The sequence below is a fragment of the Solanum dulcamara genome, chromosome 2 (genome assembly GCF_947179165.1).
Source record: "Solanum dulcamara chromosome 2, daSolDulc1.2, whole genome shotgun sequence".
Lineage (NCBI taxonomy): Eukaryota > Viridiplantae > Streptophyta > Magnoliopsida > Solanales > Solanaceae > Solanum > Solanum dulcamara.
In genome coordinates, this window is record NC_077238.1 from 80,697,439 (window position 1) to 80,716,981 (window position 19,543).

A 19,543-nucleotide genomic window follows, 5' to 3' on the forward strand; every position below is an offset into this window, starting at 1 on the left:
ATAATGGTCGGGTTTTTTTCCAAACACCAAACCAAGTCAAATCAAACCACTAGTCGGGTTTTTTTTCCAGTTTGGTTCGGTTTGTCGGTTGGGTGCGGTTTATCGGTTTGCCCTGTACAGCCATAAGTACGACACGTATTAGCATCGACTGGGTTAATCCAACCCGTGAGTTGTGGCCCAAAACAGGCCCAACCACTCACTGTAGCAGGCAATATTGGCCCAATTCTTAAAGCCCAAATTCTAACTGCTTTGTTCGTTAATTTTTGCCAAACCCTCTGCTGCTGCTTGCCAACTCCTTCTCCGACGGCTGATTTGTATGTTTCTATCTTTCTCTCTCTACATATTTCCTTACAAGCGTATCTCTAATAAAAAACTTTTTATTTTTTGCAATGGTTTTTAGTGATAAAATGCAGATTTCTAGTTGATTAAATTAACATGTTGCTGTGTTTGTTTCCATTTCCTGAATAATAGTATTGAATATTCATTTTAAAAAAATACAGATTGATGTTACAGCTGTTAAAAGTGTCTACTTTTCTTTTTTGTGGGAAGTGTTTTGGTAGAAATTTAGCAACTTGCACCCAAGTGTGTGGCATAGTGGTCAATATGAAGTGAGTTAAGCATCACCAGGTTTCGGGTTCAAATTCCGTTAGAGACAAAACACTAAGTTAAATTCAACCTAACATGATTCTAGTCCTCGCTTAGAAAACGCCAAGTGAATTCTTCCATCCACCTAATTCTTGGTGGATAGAATTACTCAGTACCTGTGCCGGTGGGTTAGTGGAGTAGTCGAGAAGTACATGCAAGCTAACTCATATACTACTATTGTAAATTAAAATATGTATTCAGCCTGATAGTGTCAATTGGTGATATTGATGCATTTATTAAAAAACAAAAAATAATGTCACTTCTAGATGCTAGGATGTTAGAATTATCTGATGAATCCCTTGGTCATCAAGATTCAAGGGTGGGCGAGTGGAGATTAGTCTTTGATCAGCAATGTTCCATCTCCTTGGTATGGAATTGACAGTAGAACAAAGTTAACAATGAGTCGTTCTGAATATTCTCTGCTTAACGAAATAACTTTGGCGATTAAGCTGCATTGTCTGAAGCCCTATGCTTTGAGTAGACTGATGTGTTGTTCAACTTGCTTGTTTTGAAGATGAATTTCCTTGTCTTTATTCTGAAATTCAGAGTTGAAACTTGCTTCTGAAGTATTGAACACCAGCCAAAATGTCTCGGAAAGGATTGATGGAGCAGGATCTAAGCAAATTGGATGTGGCAAAGCTACATCCGCTTTCACCTGAAGTTATTTCTCGTCAGGCAACAATAAACATTGGTAAACTAGTAATTAAGAATTATTGATTACTTGCATTCGACAAGTGCTTACGTCATTTCGTACATGGAATATGACCTCTCTTTTTTTTCCGTTCCATTCTCTCTCCAGACAATCTGTGTTACACTTTAATTCTGATATGTAATTTCATATTCTAGGTACTATTGGCCATGTGGCTCATGGGAAGTCAACAGTTGTAAAAGCTATATCTGGTGTGCAGGTATGACTGTTTAAAATTCTGGACCTTCATCAATGGAGTTAAATTTGTTCCTCTAGTTAAACAAGCTCTTGTCAATATTTGACTTTCCTCTTTTTAACTGTATCTCTTGAGTTACAACCAAATGATATGTTGATCTTACTAAACTGTAAATATAGATACTTATTTACCTATGTATTTGTGGGAACAACTATTCTTTCTGTTAATCTTTTGATATCTAAGGGTATTTTGCTGTTTACTTCATCAACTAGAAAGCATTTCTGGTTTCTGTCCTTTTCCTTTTGTGATGATTAAAAAATAAAGTAATTCCACGCCCTCCTATTTAGTATAGTGATTATAAATCAAAGCTACTATTATATTAGCTCATATTGCAACGACACAGAGCCTGTATTAGTAGTTTGGGAAAATTATGCTGGAGTAATCAGCTTTTTCAGGATTTTTTTTTTATCTGTTGTGGCTCGATTGATAGTTATTAGGTGTTGATTTGTAAGTCATTATTTGATCTGAACTTTGTTTCGTCTTACTTGTTTTACTATGTGTCCGGTGAAAGTAGTCAGACTGCAAATAATCATACCCCTTAATTTTGCAGACTGTTCGGTTTAAAAATGAGTAATCATACCCCTTAATTTTGCAGACTGTTCGGTTTAAAAATGAGTTAGAGCGTAATATTACAATTAAGCTTGGATATGCAAATGCTAAGATATACAAATGTGAAGAAGAGCGCTGTCCTAGACCTGCGTGCTACAAGTAAGTCCTTGATTTGAGAAAGAATCATTCTTGTGCTTCATCTGGTAGCTTGTGTTGTAACAGCAATCCTTTCCAGGGCTTATGGAAGTGGAAAAGAAGACAGTCCCGTGTGTGATGTACCTGGTTTTGAGAACTGCAAAATGAAATTGCTGAGGCATGTGTCTTTTGTTGATTGCCCGGTAAGTTCCACACATGCCACTTTCTACAGTATGTATTGCTTCCATTTTACTTGTGCATTTTGTTTCTATACAGATAAACTTTTATTGTCTTACTGAACGTAGTTATGACCTACATCCATAGAAGAGAAAAATTTAAGGATTGTGGCGTTGGAATTAAAGCAAGAGAAAAGTATCAAAGAAGAAATCTTACTGTGAATTGTTACTGCTTTTCTTTTGTAGTGAATATTCCACACTACATATAAGCTTTGCTGTTCTTATTTAACTTGCATTACCTATTATCTTTTGTGACGATTTAAAAAAGTCTAGGAAGTTGAGAATGACATCAATGATTAACAATTCAGGCATAGACACTTTCTCCTGCAGCCTCATGCCAGTTGTTTAGGTTCATTTTGCGACAATATCATTGTCCTTGAGCATTTAGTTTCCTGATATATCAATGTTGTATATGACATCTTTTGCTGCAGGGTCATGATATTCTAATGGCTACTATGCTTAATGGAGCCGCAATTATGGATGGCGCCTTACTTCTAATTGCTGCCAATGAGAGCTGCCCCCAACCTCAAACTTCTGAACATTTAGCTGCTGTAGAAATTATGCGCCTCCAACATATAATAATTCTTCAAAATAAGGTTGATCTAGTTCAGGAAAACGTTGCTATCAACCAGCATGAGGCAATTCAGAAATTTATTCAGGTTAGTGGAATACTGGTATTCATTGGCCTCTCACATTCTGTGCTTGATATATGAAAGGATGTGTTATAAAACCATATTTCAAATCCTTGTTCAGGGAACTGTTGCAGATGGTGCCCCAGTTGTACCAATATCTGCACAATTAAAGTACAACATCGATGTCGTCTGTGAATATATTGTGAAAAAAATTCCCATTCCTGAGAGGAATTTCATCTCACCACCAAATATGATTGTTATCCGGTCATTTGATGTTAATAAACCTGGTTTTGAAGTTGATGATATAAGAGGGGGTGTTGCTGGTGGCAGTATTTTGAAGGTATCTTCTGCAATCAATGATATGATGCAACTCATAGCTTCTTTAATGTTAGGCTTTTAGTTTCACCATGTAATCAATTAACGCCTGAAGGCCATTTTTATTTGATTATCCCTTCAACATGTACTGAAGCCTATTAGTGTTAGACATGAAGAAACGAAGATCTCATTGGAAGTTGTTCACGATAAATTTTAATTAGATTCTTTGCGCAGGGTGTACTGAAAGTTAATCAACTTATCGAGATTCGTCCTGGAATTGTTGTGAAAGATGAGAGTGGCAACATCAAATGTACTCCAATATATTCAAGAATAGTATCATTGTTTGCCGAGCAAAATGAACTACAATTTGCCGTGCCTGGAGGCCTCATTGGAGTTGGAACAACTATGGATCCAACACTGACACGTGCTGATCGATTGGTGGGACAGGTTCTTGGGGAGGTCGGGTCACTTCCTGAAATTTACGTTGAACTAGAGGTAAAATGACTTCCTTGTACTCATCAAAGACTTTTACGTCTCTTCTTAAAGAACTGATTTTTCAATCAATGTATATATACCTTTTCTTGTCTAAAGTTTCGAACTACTGGCTCTTTTTTTTTAATGATTGTGTTATCAAATAGGCTTGTTTTATCTTCCCTCCAACTGAGTTCTTCTTAGAGTGCTCTCATGTATCCTTTCTTTATTTCTATACCTTTGTAACACAGGTGAATTTCTTTTTGCTACGACGTCTTTTGGGTGTGAGGACAAAGGACTCAGAGAAACAGGGTAGAGTGTCAAAGTTGGCAAAGGGAGAAATTCTCATGTTAAATATAGGGTCTATGTCAACTGGGGCTCGTGTTGTCGCTATCAAGAATGTTTTCGCGAAACTGCAATTAACGTCCCCCGTATGTACCAGCAAGGGGGAGAAAATTGCTCTTAGCCGGAGAATCGAGAAGCACTGGCGTCTTATCGGTTGGGGTGAAATCCAGGCTGGTATTACTCTTGATGTTCCATCTTCCCCCTTGTGAGCAAATTACATAACTAGTCTCTCAGCAGCAGGAAAAACTATTCAAACAAGAAGAGAATTTGGAATTCTGGATACTCTTTATGTTCTTACATTTTTTGTCGTGTATTTCATTGTCCAAGTGGATTGTAACTTGTAATTCATTAGTTTAGGTGGTTATTAAAGTGAGTTCCATTTCGAAGTACGGCAGATCGGGTAGTTCCTACAAAGGATCGGATTAATGAAGTATAATACTTGAATTCTCAGTGCAGTTGCTACATAGTTGGTTAGAAAAATCAGCCATTAATATAATAATACTTTTTTTTACTTTTATTTATCCAATATTTTAAAATTTGATTCACTTTTATTTGTCACTTTAATGTATTAAGAAAAGACATTTTTTCCATTTTACTCTCAATATTACTTTTTTCTCAAATTATTGTTCAAAATATGGGCAAAATTGTAAGCGGACAAGTAAAAATAGCACAAAATTTATCGGAAACAACTTTCTCTCTGCATATATCTTATAATTAATTTCAATATAAATATTTGAGCGAAGTAGAAGAAATGAGCGAAGACACGAAGAGAACCGGTTTCGGAGCCGGAACTGTTGTGGTAAAGTCTTCGTCAGACGACGGACGATTGAAACTCCTTATCGGCCAGCGATGATCGAAAAGCCTCTTCGAATTCAGATCCTTCTATCAAAAGTGCCGATATGGAACATATCGTGCAGAATGAAGCTGTCGACATTGCTATTGCTGTATACTCTCTCTCTCTTTGTCTCTCTGATATTGCATTTAGAAGCATTGAATTCAAAATCGCTGATTATTCACCGGTATGTGGAATTATTGAGTTCAAAAATTGCGGATTATTCACCTGCATTTTGAACTATTGAGTTAAAAAATTGCTGATTATTCACCGCGATTTAGAACTATTGAGTTCAAAAATTGCTGATTATTCACCGCGATTTAGAACTATTGAGTTCAAAAATTGCTGATTATTCACCGCGATTCAGAACTATTGAGTTAAAAAATTGCGGATTATTCACCTGCATTTAGAACTATTGAGTTCAAAAGTTGCTGATTATTCACCGCGATTTAGAACTATTGAGTTCAAAATTGCTGATTATTCACCGCGATGTAGAACTATTGAGTTCAAAAAATTGCTGATTATTCACCTGCATTTAGAACTATTGAGTTCAAAATTGCTGATTATTCACGAAGGAATTTCGAAGTGAGAAAATAAGTAACTGAAATCATGAATTAACCAATTGAATTAATGGATGAACATTGCTATTGCTGTATACTCTCTTTGTGTTTCTGCCATTCCATTTAGAACGATCGAGTTGAAATTTTCACAAAGGAATTTCGAAATGGGAAAAATAAGTAACTGAAATCATGAAATAACCAGTTGAATTAATGAATGGACATTGCTATTGCTGTATTACTCTCTCGCTCCCTGCCATTCCATTTAGAACTAGTGAGTTCAAGTTTGCTGATTATTCAGAACGGATGCTCGAAATGAGAAAATAAATAACTAAAATCATGAATTAATCAATTTAATTAATGAATGCTTGAGTAGATTTGGAATCTCTCATGATTATTGTCTGTCTCTAAGTTAATTTCTCTAATTAGAGGTGGAAGCAGTGTATTTCCCGAACAAAGGAACATTGTAATGAAGATTCCATTTTTTTCGAGAAAATTTTGAGTAAAGCAGTTTTAAATATTTAATTTGTGAGTATAAGATAGAAATGTTCTCTATTTATTGTCTAAGTTTTATTTTTTGATTCAAGGAGCAAAAAGTGTATTTCTTGACCAAACCATGCCATGCATCTTTGCTTGATTGTCATGAAGGGTCCAGAATTTTAAGTCTCTACACTGATAATCTGACATGGTTATTAACATTCCTATCTGTGTATATTTTAGGCATTTGAGTAGCATAGTGTAGAAAAGGATGTAGCAGAACAGATTAAGAAGGACTTCAACAAGAAGTATGACCCTACTTGGCATTGCATTGTTGGAAAAAACTTTGGTAAATATGCTTGGGTCTTTTGATCTTTCCAGCCTTTTCTTTTTCAAGTACAAAGGTGCTGCATTGGTTATATTGATTAACATTTGTAAAAGAAAACAAATTTCTCTTTATCTTATTAGAAATAGATACTTTAGAAGATAGTATGGTAAAATAGCTAAAGCTTAATTGTTTTCTTATTGTGACCTATTGCAATGATATGCAAATGTGCAATATATTTTGGAACTATGCAAATCTAGCCTTCCGCAGTCTTTGTTTTGAATGCCAGGGCGGATTAGTACTTGTGCATATTGAATAACTTGTCAAAAGATCTTATTTTCGGCTATATTTTGATCTTTGATGGTCCAAAAGAAAGGCTTAACAGGGGAGGGGTTTGGTTAGAAAAAATTGTGTTGAGGTTTTCACTTGTCCCGGTAGAATATGTGTAGGTTCACTAGCATAAGGCTGTTACTTGACTACTTAATTAGAATTATGCTAGTACTTGTAACAAATTGGTATAACATGTGCTAACACATTCTCGAACTTTTGTTTCTTTCTACAAGAAAGAAAATGGCAATGGACACCATCAATCAAACGACTATGAAAAGTTAATGTGTTTCTTTTTGGAATTGGATGGCCAGTATATGGTTTTGTCGTCCCCAGTGATGTAAAAAACCTTTTGTACCCGATAGACTCTTAAATACATCAACGGCCAATATTACTAGGATTTCTACGACGTTGTCTACCTTGTTATGTGCTTGTTTTCTTGACAAACGTGCTAACACAAAATAAGCTGTCAATTGACCACCTCCGCAATTCCTCTTGTGAATACATGTACAATGGTGGAAATCTTGTTCCAAAGATTTTCTCTTAATCTACAAGCCTTGGGAGATGTTCTGCTTATGTGTGCACTTAAAGCATTTTTGAACTTCTGATTTTATCTCAAACTTATTTCTTCAGATCTCCCAAGTTAATTCAACTATTTCTGTTTTATCTGTTTTATGATCCGTTACAGTAAATCTGATAGGTAAAACTCCTATATGCTACTCTAGGCAAAGCCTGCATTGCCATTTATAAAGATGGAACTTAAGTTTATTGCTATGAAATTTTACCATTGTTAGTCTAATCTTTTCGGCGATCAATGGTTTTTGTAATTAGCAGTGGTCTTGTGAGATGCCTTAAAAAGGATTACGTGTAGAGTATTATCTAAATGCCTAATTGGTCACATATGAAAATCAATGTGCTTGCGATGCAAATCAATGTCTGATGAAGTGGGTTAGAAGTTGATCATTTCTAAATGAAGTTAGAAGTTGATCATGTCTTATAAGAGCTCTCTATTTTTTATTTATTTTTTAACAGGAAGAGCTCTCTGTTTTAGTGATCCATTTTTGTGTAATTCATCAAATCTATCTACTTATGCGTTTCCCTTCCGTTTGAGGTATATTTACCAGAGAATCAGCGTCTGCAACTAACAGTAGTATCTATTTATCTTTACATAGGACTGATCCTTTAATAGTTTGATAGAGTGTTCATTCTTTGTCAGTGTAAGGTTTCAATTGTCAATGTATACTTAAGCCTCTTTCGGTCACTTCAGTAAATCATTTGTACTTCTCCATTGTGTAACTTGTGCTACTTATCACATTTTTGGGTACCTATAGAAAGAAAGGGATTTCCATGATGGCTTGCAATGGAGATCAGACTGTTTTCTAGTTTTTTTATAGGTTACTTACCCTTGGTATCAAACAATATGAAGGCTGGCGCTAGTTGCAATACAGCCAAAAGCTATAGGCAGTGTCTTGGAGAGTAAGAAGCGGAAAAAGGCGACAAGGGCTTGCTTCACCAAAGCGACAAGCGTGAAGTGAAGCACGATATTTTTTCAACTGAAGCGCAATTTCATACAAAAATAAAAAATACTAAATTTTCTTTTAAAAAAAGAAGCTGGATCCCTTTTTTGGCTTGACTCCATTGAATAAAAATACAATCACAACAAATTAAAAAGCAGAATAGACAAAACAATTACAAAGGTTGCTACTATGTCGTCAATTGTTTATTTCCTTCTCTCCTTTGTAATATTGACACATTATAGAGTTTGTTGAGGACGGAAAGTCTTGTTGTTCATTATGCTTTTCGAATATTTGTTTGCTTTGAAAATGAAAGATTGACTTAAATTTATGATGCATCAATGGATCATGATATTTTTGTGTTTTACCTTTTCCTGTGTAGGAACCACCTTGTATACTTGTATTTGGATTCAAAAGTTGTGCTCCTATTCAAATCTGGTTGAGCTCGGTGGTGACATTGATGGGGATGTTACAATGTTTGAAAATTCCCATCTACAAAGATCTAGTGGAAAATTCACATACATGTACATTTTCTCTTACCTTCTGAAGCATTTTTGATTCATTCTTCCCTTGCTTCTTGCTAAATCTAGTGGGAGAGAAAATATGACTTTAATGAATGGTATGAAAGGAAAAGAGTGAAGTGGGATGTGTTTTTATAGAATTATTATATCTTTGGTGTTTATGTTACCCCAATAAATATTGTTACAGTGTGAATATAGTTTACCCAACTACATTGTTAAATATGTGTTCAATTGACACAATTTGACTATAGGTTAGGTGTTCAAATGGTTATTGACTTAGTTTAGGTGGTTCGATCAGACAAGTTTTACGGGGCTATTTATGAATTTGGCCTATTATTTGACTCCAACTTCATATAGTTAAATTTTTACTTGAACAGTTGAAATGTGCTCTCTTATTGGCTCATTCTTGTTTGAATATTACTTCATTTAAAGCTCAAAGATTAATAATGATCTTTGAACTGTGGGATAAATACATGACCAATGACACAACAAAATGTGTGCTCACCAAAACAGATAGCAACAGTGACTTGCCCCTATCACTTGGAGGCTAGAAAATAAGTTATTATTATCAAATTGTCCCTTTTTGTGATAAAAACTCCTTGAAAAAGAGATACTTTAGATATCTTAAAAATGCACTAGAAAGTACGAATAATAGACTTCAAACTAAGTAACTTAGACGGGTGGTAATAAAATTTCTAAATCCAAACTCAAGAAGATCAAATCCTGAATCAGCTTGCAACACTAGTACTATAAAAGGAACAGGACACAATAGTCGAAACTAAATTTTGCTTTTATAAAACTAGAAGGCTAAAAAAACATCGGACTAAAGCATGATGTTGAATTCTTTGAAGATGAAGAAGCTTTCAGATGTGCCTGTTTTTTCTTTGTGTTTGTAGCTTCTTGTTCATCCAAAGACATTTGCTTGCTCCTGCAATCCACGCTACAAAATGGCCTATCACCCCTGTCCATTTAAGTATATATCATTAGAACAAAAGATCAACTCATCATAACAATGATTATAAACTTTAACTTAATTTATAGGGTTAATAACATTTTTAGTCCCTCAGTTGTCAATAACTAAGCATATTTAATCTTCAATTTAAATTTTTCATAACAAAAAATACACTATCAAATGTGCAAGTCAAAGTGACGATAAAGGAAAAAAGTGAAAAAATTAAATACAGGTTTATGCTTACATGTACATGTAGATATCTTGATCAGGTAATAACTTTTTCTTGCAGAATAAACAGAACTCAAGAAACCCACAAGTAGGTTTCTTTTCGGCTATAATATTTGATGAAAGGGGTTTGATAGGGATAGGGGCTTCGTTAACAATCGGTGGGAAAGTACTGCCAACATCTTCATCGCTTTCAAGTATTATACTTAGTCCTTTCTTGCTCATGTTTTTTTATGTTTCTCTCTGAATACCTCTAAGCCTAAAGGAGGGGAATATTTATACACACAAATCAGTGTAGTTTAAGGACATAGAGTTATTAGCAATTAGATTTTATCCAAATATAACAGTTTTGAATCAGATTCTATTTAAATCACAAAATATTTATTTTTGAATAGAGTAAATTAAATAAATTGAGGCGGTCAAAGTCAAAATCATAAAATTGAAACCGCGAATCTGATCTCACTTATAGTTATATTCATCCTTATTCTTATCTTTTTACTCTTGCTTTGTCGTCTTCTTTCCCAAATATGATCTACTTGTAGTTAGATTTTTATCCGTTCTCATCTTTTTACTCTTTTTTTGTTGTCTTCTTTTCCTCGCTTCACTGCTTAGGGGGGAAGTTAGGTGATAAATAATTACTGTGGCACTTATTTATTCATTTTAACTTCTTTTTTTATAATCAAGAAATCTTGAAGAATCAGCTAAAGCATAATTGAAATGTATAATGTAGATTGGGTATATATCTTTATTTTTTTCTACTAAAATATCATGCTTTTGTTTGCTGCTACGCTTTTATCGCTGAAATAAAATTGTGAGTAAATCATCAATTTAATTTCTATTAATGTTCCTTATTAAATCACCTGCATTTAAGACCTACTTTCATAACCTTTTTATAGACACTTAGTATACAAACTATTCTACAAGTAGGAGCACCTTGACCTGTGGGAGTAATATCCAATTTATATCATCTTTTATATATAATAATAATTATTCATTAGTTTTGTTTTTGAACTTCTCATTTAATGAGATTCAAATTTCAAATGTATATCAATAGCAAACTTGGAAATTACATAGTTTTTTTCAAAATATTAAAGATAAAAAATCTAAGTTCTCAAAAGAAGAAAACAAAATATACTTTTTTCTAGTTTCCCATTAGAAAAGTAAAATCCTCAAGAAGAAGATAAACATAATCCAAATCTGAAGTTGATAGAGGTATCTATAGCGTATTAAGGAATTAGGTATATATATAGTAGTAACTAGTAAGAAATGACAGATCATCTTAAATCAAAGGATAAATATTATTTGTAAGATATAAATTTGTTGTTAACTTAAGATTTTAAGTTAAGTTGTAAACTTTTTTTGGTTGTCATTGTGGTGTTCGATTGAACATGAAATTTTTATGAAAAAATAAAAGATTTTTAAAACTTATAGTATAAAACAATTCATAGATATTTGTGTGACTATAAATTATTTTAACCAGTAAGATAAACTTTTAAAGTTGAACTATTTCTAAATAAAAAAGCATGACATTCCCCTAGCCTACTCGAGGCTAGGGGAAAGAAGAAGGGGTTTTTCTTTGCTGGCCTTTTCATCGAGAGATGCGGTTGTTCTTGTCTCTATGACTTTTTGCCTGAGCCTTAACATCAAAAAGTTCCAAACTCAAAACTAATTTACAAGCCAAATTACAACAAAGACAACATACCTAATGTGGTTCCACAAATTGGGAACTTACAAGCCAAATTATGGTGTTAATTCCTTAACATCAAAACATTCAAAATTCAAACTAATTACAACAATAACAACATATCCAATGTGGTTCCACAAATGGGGATCTTACAAGCCAAATTACAGGGTTAAATAATCCGTAGCTAACATAAATTTCAGACAAGTCATCACTAATCTCTCATTAAATTGAATTAGGGACCCAATTTGTGATGGAATAGTAAAGTCTTACTATCACAATGTTTCAAATTCAAGCTTACTTGCAACCCAAATTATGACAACTAATGGACACTGCTAACACAAATTGTAGCAGAGCTACTAATTTATTCTGGCTCTTTACTCAAGACTAGATTACTATTCCTTTCTTCTAAGTAACAGGAGCAACATTAATGAGAGGAAGTTTAGAACTTTTGAATGAAGTCATAGATGTGCTTGGTAATCTCATCTGGCCTTTCTTGGTTGACAAACTGACCTGCACCTTCCAAAACCACAACTTCTTCCAACAACGGAACATATTTCTTAAATCCGCCATTGTGTATGTACTCTTTAGCACCTAGCATATGATAAACCAAGTCAAATTCCCCAATGACAAACTTCGTCGGAACTTTAACTTGAGCCCCTGTCCATGGTGCCGTGAGTTCCCAGTTTCTGCATTTCATAAGATAAAAACTTTAGGATATATGTACATTTAGGCAACTTCAAATGCCAAAAATGTCATTTTCTTGACTAAAGAGGACTTAGAGTTCAAGTAATTGGCAAAGGGACGAACACCTGCTAGCTTCCATGTATGAAGAAGTTGATCAAGATAGTTTAAAAGCAACTAATAACATCTATGTTGCTCAGACTCTTTAAAAATGCTTCCGGATACATGTTGGATCCTCCAAAAACGGTGCATTTTGGAGGATCCGGCACAAATGTGGCAATAATTTTGGAGAGTCTATACAACATAGAATACACTAGTGTTCATGAACTTCACAATTTTCTTGGCTTCCTAGAAAACTTGATAATTTATATCGATCAATTTACTATGCGTCGATTACAAACTAGTTAGGTTATCTACCGTATTGATTCCGCTCCATTCCGGTTTGTTTAATTGTAATAAGTTATAAGTAATGTGTCTTCTAAGGTAAATTAAGGGTTTTTTATTAGTCTGTTTGGTCAAACTTTCAAGATTTGTTTGTTTCAGGAAGTGCTTTCCCAAAAAGTACTTTTGGAGAGTAGCAGTTCATGTTTATCTAATCAATTTTAAAAACACTATTATCAAAATTAGAGCAGTAGTTTGTACTTGGCCAAGGTCCTAGAAACACATCCTTTTTTCCTAAAAGTTTAGCCGAACACCTCAACTCTCTAAAATAAGCACTTTAAAAGAAAATAAGAATTTTTGGCTTCCCAGGAAGTTAGCCAAACATGCTATAAAATCTCATATTTACTTCTACGCTAACATACAAGTCTCAAACTAGAACTAAAAGTCTCTTGACAAAGATCAAATCTAATGCAATTATAAAAGAAACAACTAAAACCTTAATCCCAAATAGTCAAAACAATTGCGAACTATATAAGCATACAACTAACATGTCGAACAAATGCAATGAAATTTACGATATCACAGAAGGCGAGGAACGCTTACATGGATAAAGCTCGGTTATAGTTAAGTGCACCAGTGAAACCACTCTGCTCAAACTTTCTGGCATAGTAATCCAACTCTTCCTCAGAAAGCCACGTTGAAAGGGCAATCGGAGCATCAGGGATAGCCTCAAGGGCTTTTCTTTTAGGAAAATAAAATGGTGCAGGATCGCGGTATGTCAAAATTTTCTTAAGAACTGACTTAGCACCAATTGGACCAAATTCAGCTTCAATATCTCCTTGTACCTGCAGATTAAGATCATAGTGAGCTTTCTGCTGCTGAAATTATCAATTAAAATTTACTCTCAAGAAACCTATGCCCTATCTAACAAGGTGGTCTACGACCATTAGATCACTAGAAAGAGGAACAAACTCTATGTTACCGCTAAACGACAAACCTACTGGCGAATCTCAAATGGGTCATGACTTTTTAACAACAGAGGCGAAAACATACACTTTCAAGTCTAAGTGGGTAGACTAAGATGGAGTTTATTTTACAGTTGTTCCAAAGAATTCTTCAATGGTATCTATCATTTTCCAATCAAATCAATGAGATAATTTGTTGATCTACTTTTGTTTTTCAGGTCATCTGTGCTCTGAAGACTTGATATTACCAATATAATTTTGTATATTGCCATTTTTGTGGTTTAGAAAAATATACAAGAGCAAGGTGGGCTATCAATTATCATACAATAAATCTTTCACTTTGATGGATATTTTGTCCAGACAAATGTAATTAGTCCTATCAAATTTTAAAAATCAAGAATGAGTCTGGCAGAATAGTAAAGTTGTTTACTTGTATGTCACAAGTTGAGGTGAGGATATGTAATTAAAAAATGGTGTTTAGCTATGATTCTTGGACTCTTCAAATACAGGTGCAACAATATTTCTAGTGAGTCCGAGCAACATAGATGTTTGGTATAAGCTCGTCTTACCATATCCAGTACTACTGGGGAACACTTTGTACATATAGAACAAACTTTTTAGAGTCATTAGGATAGATGTGATATAGGCAGTCTATCCGAAATGCTAACATTAGTGGCTATTTTCATGGCTCGAACCTTGGACCTATAGGTCACATGGAGACAACTTGAGGTGTGCCCTTCCCTAAACCCTATTAAGGCAGGATGCTTTGTGCATCGAGCTGTCCATTTTATATCAAGTTTTAGAGAACTTACTTCATGAAGGAGGAGGGGAGTATTGTCACATCAATAAGAGTTGTTGTCATGTGATGAGGCACGAGTCCAAGCTGTTCCACAAATGGAATATTGTAGCATGCTTGCAAGGTAAGACTTGTCTACAATAGACTCAATGTAGTCCAGCCAATCCCTAAATGGCCATGAGCTTCTTTGCTGGAAAATCACCTTGTATATATAACGTCAAATTTTCTTTCTTATGTATATATGGTAGATGATGAACCCCTTGGTGAAAATCCTACCTCCGCCACAACTTGAATCCTGTATGCAAGGAGATTTTAATGCACTGTGCTGCTCTTTATTTCATGAGTGATTAATTTTTGTAAATGAAGTCATATTCAAGTCTTATTGAATTGTCCCCAGAAAACTTGTAAAATACCCCTATCAAACACAAATTAAACAGATACAGAGACAAGAACAGAGAGAACCTGAAATCTGCAGATATAATAATCTTCCCCGTATAAAGCCTTTAGCCCCTCAACAGGATTCATCTGTGGGTTCCTTGGGGGAAATGGACACTCAAATTCACCAAGGCTTCAACTTTATCTGGCCGAAAAAGGCATAAATGCCAAGCAATTAAGGCACCCCAGTCATATACAACAACAAACACCTTATCTTCATTAGGAGCAATGGCTTCAAGCAGGGTCAGAGCCACCTTATAGTGAGGGGGTTCATCTTCGGCGAAAATTTATACTATTTACACATGGTTAAAATAATTTTTTATGTATATATAGTAGATGTCGAACCCCCTTCGGCTAGTTCATGTGTCTACTTTTTGAGATTTTGAACCCCCTGCTAAAAATTTTGGCTCCGCCACTGGCTTCAAGCAGTGCTATAAGATCACCCATAAGGTGAGAGATACTAAACTTTGAAGGGTCGTTAATGGGTGGACCAGTAGTATCTCCATAACTTCTTAAGTCAGGCGCCACAGCACGGTAGCCGTGTTCAGCTATGTAGACCATTTGGTGGTGCCATGAGTACCTGTTGCGAAAGATTGGGGGTTAAATATCATTGAACCAAGTCAAATAGAGACGAGGAAGATCGTCTGTTAACTATCATAGAACAAAAAGCAGAAAAAGTTTCACTGTGAATGAGAGAAGTTGTACAATATAAATAATCCCAATTGTAATCTTGTTATACAAATCTCAAGTAGTTCGAAATCCAACAAGAAGTAAAAAGGGAACCTCGGTGCAAAAAGCATCCCGTGTTCATGCAGGGTCCAGGGAAGGGCCGCACCCTGTGGGTTGTGATATAGACAAACCACCCTAATGCAAGCAATCATTAGTGGGTTGCTTCTACTGCTTGAACCTGTGACCTATAGGTCATATAGAAATAACTTTATCATTGCTCCAAGCCTCCCCTTCATAACCCTTCAAAAAGTGACTCCCCATATCTGTTGCGGAAGATAGTGAATTAACTAGCACACAATCAAAGCAAAGAGAGAACAAAAAAACAACATAAGGATTAACGAGATTTTGGGCAAGCCTAGTGAGAACTGGGAAGAATTGTACCGTAACTAACACATAGTCAAGGCAAAGAGAGAACAAAAAAATAACATAAGGATTGACAAGTTTCAGCATAGATTAGTGAGAAGAATTGTACAGTACGAAAAAATTCCAATTATAATTTTGTCATACAAACTACAAAGTTCAAGTAGCTCCACACATGTCATGGAAGATCGTGGATTAACTAGCACACGATCACACAATCAAAACAAATAGAGGGAAAAAATAACACAATAATTTAACGAGATCCGTTCAAGATTAGTCCTCATGGCAAAAGCAGAAAGAGTATTTCACTATGAATGACCAGACAATCTCTATTATAAATATCTCAAATAGTTCCCAAACCTACTAGAAAACAACAATATACCAAGTGTAATCCCATAAAGTGGGGTACTATATGCAGACTTTATCACTATCTCAATGTTAGAGAGGTTGTTTCCGACAGACCCTCGATTCACTAAAACTTACTAGAAAATCTAACATAATTTAGGATTTACAAAATTCAAGATTGAAGCAAATTGTACCAGAGCTTAGGGAAGCCATTGATGAAGAGGATTGTTTGGCCTTGGCCTAATTCTGCTATATTGTCTTCTCGATCGAGATTGGGTTAGCGAGGAAACAACAATGGATGTTCCTACGTACCACATTAATTCAATCACACAGTTAGTTGGACAAATGGAAGACCCCCAATTACAGGATCTAATCCTCCACGAAAAGTCAAAAATTTTGCATATTTTGACCAATTCAAGGTGAAAAATGGGGTTGCTCCCTCCGCACCTCAATCCTTATTTGAAGGTGAAAATAATAGATTATCTGTGTGAGACTGTTAAACCTAAACAGATACAAATCTTTCCAAAAGATGTGGTATTTGATGGAGAGCAGGAAATCCTTGAGTGGTCTGTTATCCTTAATTGGATGAAACAGTGGTTGGCTTGGCTTTCTTGGTATCATGCGCACCGGCACCGCTCCGTGGGCTTGCTAGTTTTCTCATTAATGAGACAAGTCTGGTCGAAAGAGGACGTCTCTGTCCCCTCACCTGACACCTACTTCTAGGCAAAAAGCCTCACTAGGCTGCTGACATTGCTAAATGTTCCGCCACGAAGCAAGCTTTCTCGAATACGACAAATGTGGAAGTGGCTAAAGAAGTGTCATGATCCGATTCCAGGTGTGATGGCACCTGTCCTTTTCCACCGGACAAGTCAGCCTAAAACCCAACATTTCGAAAATATAGCGAAAACAGTCTAAATAAATAAATAATAAACCAAAAGCGGAAGTCTTTCAACTTAAATACCCCAAAGATTGGTTGTCACATGTACAAGCCGCTAAAATAACGAAACTGAAATGAAAGTACAAGTCTCAATATGTCTTCAACTCTCAAACAGAGTAAAACATAAAAATATAGGAAGTACGAGAGTTCGCTGGATATCAATAGCTACCTCTCTCATCTCTCAGAAGCCTTGAATGATCAAGAAAAGAGACGATGATCAATGTCCGGGCTCAGAACCTACACAAGTGTAGAAGCAAGGGTGAGTACCAAACAACACGGTACCCAGCAAGCTAACTAGAAGAACTAAGTAAATCTAAAAGAATACATGAACTCCGTTTTCAACCCAACCGAACCTCCAAACTACAACCTGCACAAAAATCAGTCTGACCTAACAGTTCATACTATACGGTTCAATAAGGTTCAGATCACAGCCCAATATCATAGATATATCATACAAATACTCAAAATGTCACAAATAGCATCAAACTGTCAACACAGATATGCAGAATATGTATATGCACACTCAATGATCATGCATGTGTGCAATTGCCGGCAAAGACCTTGGCATAATAATCTCTGACCGGAAATGACCTCGATCTCGTAGTCTCTGACCGGAAATAACCTCGGTCTCATATCTCTGACTGAAAATGACCTCGATCCCACAACCTCGTCGGAAATGACCTCGGTCATATAATCTCATCGAAAATGACCTCGATCATGTAATCTCGTCGGAAATGACCTCGGCCTATCAATCTCTCGCCGAAAATGACCTTGGTCATATCATATCTCTGATCGAAAATGACCTCGGTCTCACAATCATATACCTCATCACAGTGTTTCAGAACCAATGCAACAACATGCTCACACAAGTAATGAGGAATAATCAATTCAGACAAACCACAATCACAATTAGACTATCAAGTATCTCATCAAATACACATCGATATCTAGATTATGGCATACAAGTTTCAATACCCAACAATGTCGCATAGTCTTTTATTAACCCCATCGTTTCATTTTAGATTAGTTTCATATCACAATTAAATCCGTAACCTCATCCCCATTACGCCCCAGCACATATACAACGGGATATTCGGGAATTCTAAGAGATTCACGAATTTTTAAGAGTCCACTTGTCTTAGCCAATACGCAATCGGTCACTCCACATGAGCTTTCCCCTTCCGTATGCACTCCAATTCACCACAATCTATACAAATTCAAGTTCCCAATCAAAATACGGAACCAACGATATCCATATCATATTTTTGGAAACCCGGCCAAAATTGACCTGAAATGCTCGAAAAATCCGATTTCGAAACGAGCAGAAAATTTCAGAAATTTTTACATAAACATCCTCAAGGTATTTGGAGTTTACTAATGAAAATGGAAGTGGATTTGGACTTAAAACGAGCTCACAATCATCAAAACATTGAAACTAATTCAAGTTCTTGAAAACCCCAACCTCTCTCATTTAAAAACCTCAATTTCATGCTAAAGCTCTCAAATAATCAATGGGTAATCAAGATTGGAGGTTAGAATCACTTACCCCAAAGTTTTCCCACGAAATCTCCTCTGAAAATCGCCTCCCCAAGCTCCTAAATCACCAAAAATGGTGAAAATAGGCTAGACCCCGACTTTGTCACTGTTCAGGGGTCATTTGCTCTCCGTGAATGCGGATCACAAACTCCGCGAACGCGGAGGCTTACTAGACGTCCCTCCGCGAACGCGGAGAAGGGACAACTGTCCTTCCGGGAACGCGGAGAAGGACTCTCAGGCACTAGATGACAACAATGTTACTTAAGTCTCCGAATGACCCTCGGGATTCGTTCGGAACCCCATATAAACAAACCATATGTGCAACCCTACTAAACTCGACATCCCAACTTTTCAAGAAAACCACGAAACCGACATCAGATATCAATCAAATTGACTCGGGGAAACTACCCGGAGGGGTAAAATAGTCTTTTTATGACAATTTCCAAAAATGACCTTCAGGGTCATTACAAGAAGTTGAAGGAAGAAAGTAGTTGGACAACTGTATACACGAGGGTACATTAGTATTCTGGGAATTGACAACATTGAAAGAAAGGGTAACGGGTAGGAAAATATATATGAATCCAAATCTGCCTTATTAAGTCCTTGTGCTCTATCTTCTCCATTTTGTTTGTTTTTTTCTTACTCTGTATTTTCTTGGTCTTTCTCTGTGTGAAAGAATTGTGTGTTTTTAT

At 35.7% G+C, this 19,543-nt stretch overlaps 2 protein-coding genes across 2 annotated transcripts; one reads left to right on the forward strand and one right to left on the reverse strand.

The window, feature by feature from the left end:
- The first annotated feature begins 254 nt into the window (after nt 1-254).
- On the forward strand, nt 255-4,783 carry LOC129881000 (eukaryotic translation initiation factor 2 subunit gamma-like). Its single transcript, XM_055955297.1, has 9 exons — nt 255-314; nt 1,192-1,336; nt 1,492-1,553; nt 2,185-2,297; nt 2,374-2,476; nt 2,941-3,168; nt 3,263-3,481; nt 3,691-3,951; nt 4,179-4,783. The coding sequence occupies exons 2-9, from the start codon at nt 1,231-1,233 to the stop codon at nt 4,479-4,481; spliced, it is 1,395 nt and encodes a 464-aa protein (XP_055811272.1). The 5' UTR covers nt 255-314; nt 1,192-1,230; the 3' UTR covers nt 4,482-4,783.
- Nucleotides 4,784-11,454: 6,671 nt separating this feature from the next.
- On the reverse strand, nt 11,455-18,005 carry LOC129873717 (uncharacterized). Its single transcript, XM_055948882.1, has 6 exons — nt 17,907-18,005; nt 17,128-17,252; nt 15,316-15,524; nt 15,073-15,218; nt 13,352-13,626; nt 11,455-12,372 (listed from the first exon to the last, which is right to left on the reverse strand). Exons 1-6 carry the CDS (start codon nt 18,003-18,005, stop codon nt 12,126-12,128), a joined length of 1,101 nt encoding a protein of 366 aa, XP_055804857.1. The 3' UTR covers nt 11,455-12,125.
- Nucleotides 18,006-19,543: the final 1,538 nt, after the last annotated feature.

Bases quoted from the DNA above. Each gene is read 5' to 3' on its own strand.
- LOC129873717 (XM_055948882.1), bottom strand. From the start codon at position 18,005: ATGACCGAGGTCATTTCCGACGAGGTTGTGGGATCGAGGTCATTTTCA. The intron at 15,525-17,127 runs GTCAGCAGCCTA...CTTTCGCAACAG, and splicing joins GTGGCGGAACATTTAGCAAT to GTACTCATGGCACCACCAAA. The intron at 15,219-15,315 runs GTAGACACATGA...TTTTCGCCGAAG, and splicing joins GGGGTTCAAAATCTCAAAAA to ATGAACCCCCTCACTATAAG.
- LOC129881000 (XM_055955297.1), top strand. From the start codon at position 1,231: ATGTCTCGGAAAGGATTGATGGAGCAGGATCTAAGCAAATTGGATGTG. The intron at 1,554-2,184 runs GTATGACTGTTT...TTAATTTTGCAG, and splicing joins AAGCTATATCTGGTGTGCAG to ACTGTTCGGTTTAAAAATGA. The intron at 3,482-3,690 runs GTATCTTCTGCA...TTCTTTGCGCAG, and splicing joins CTGGTGGCAGTATTTTGAAG to GGTGTACTGAAAGTTAATCA.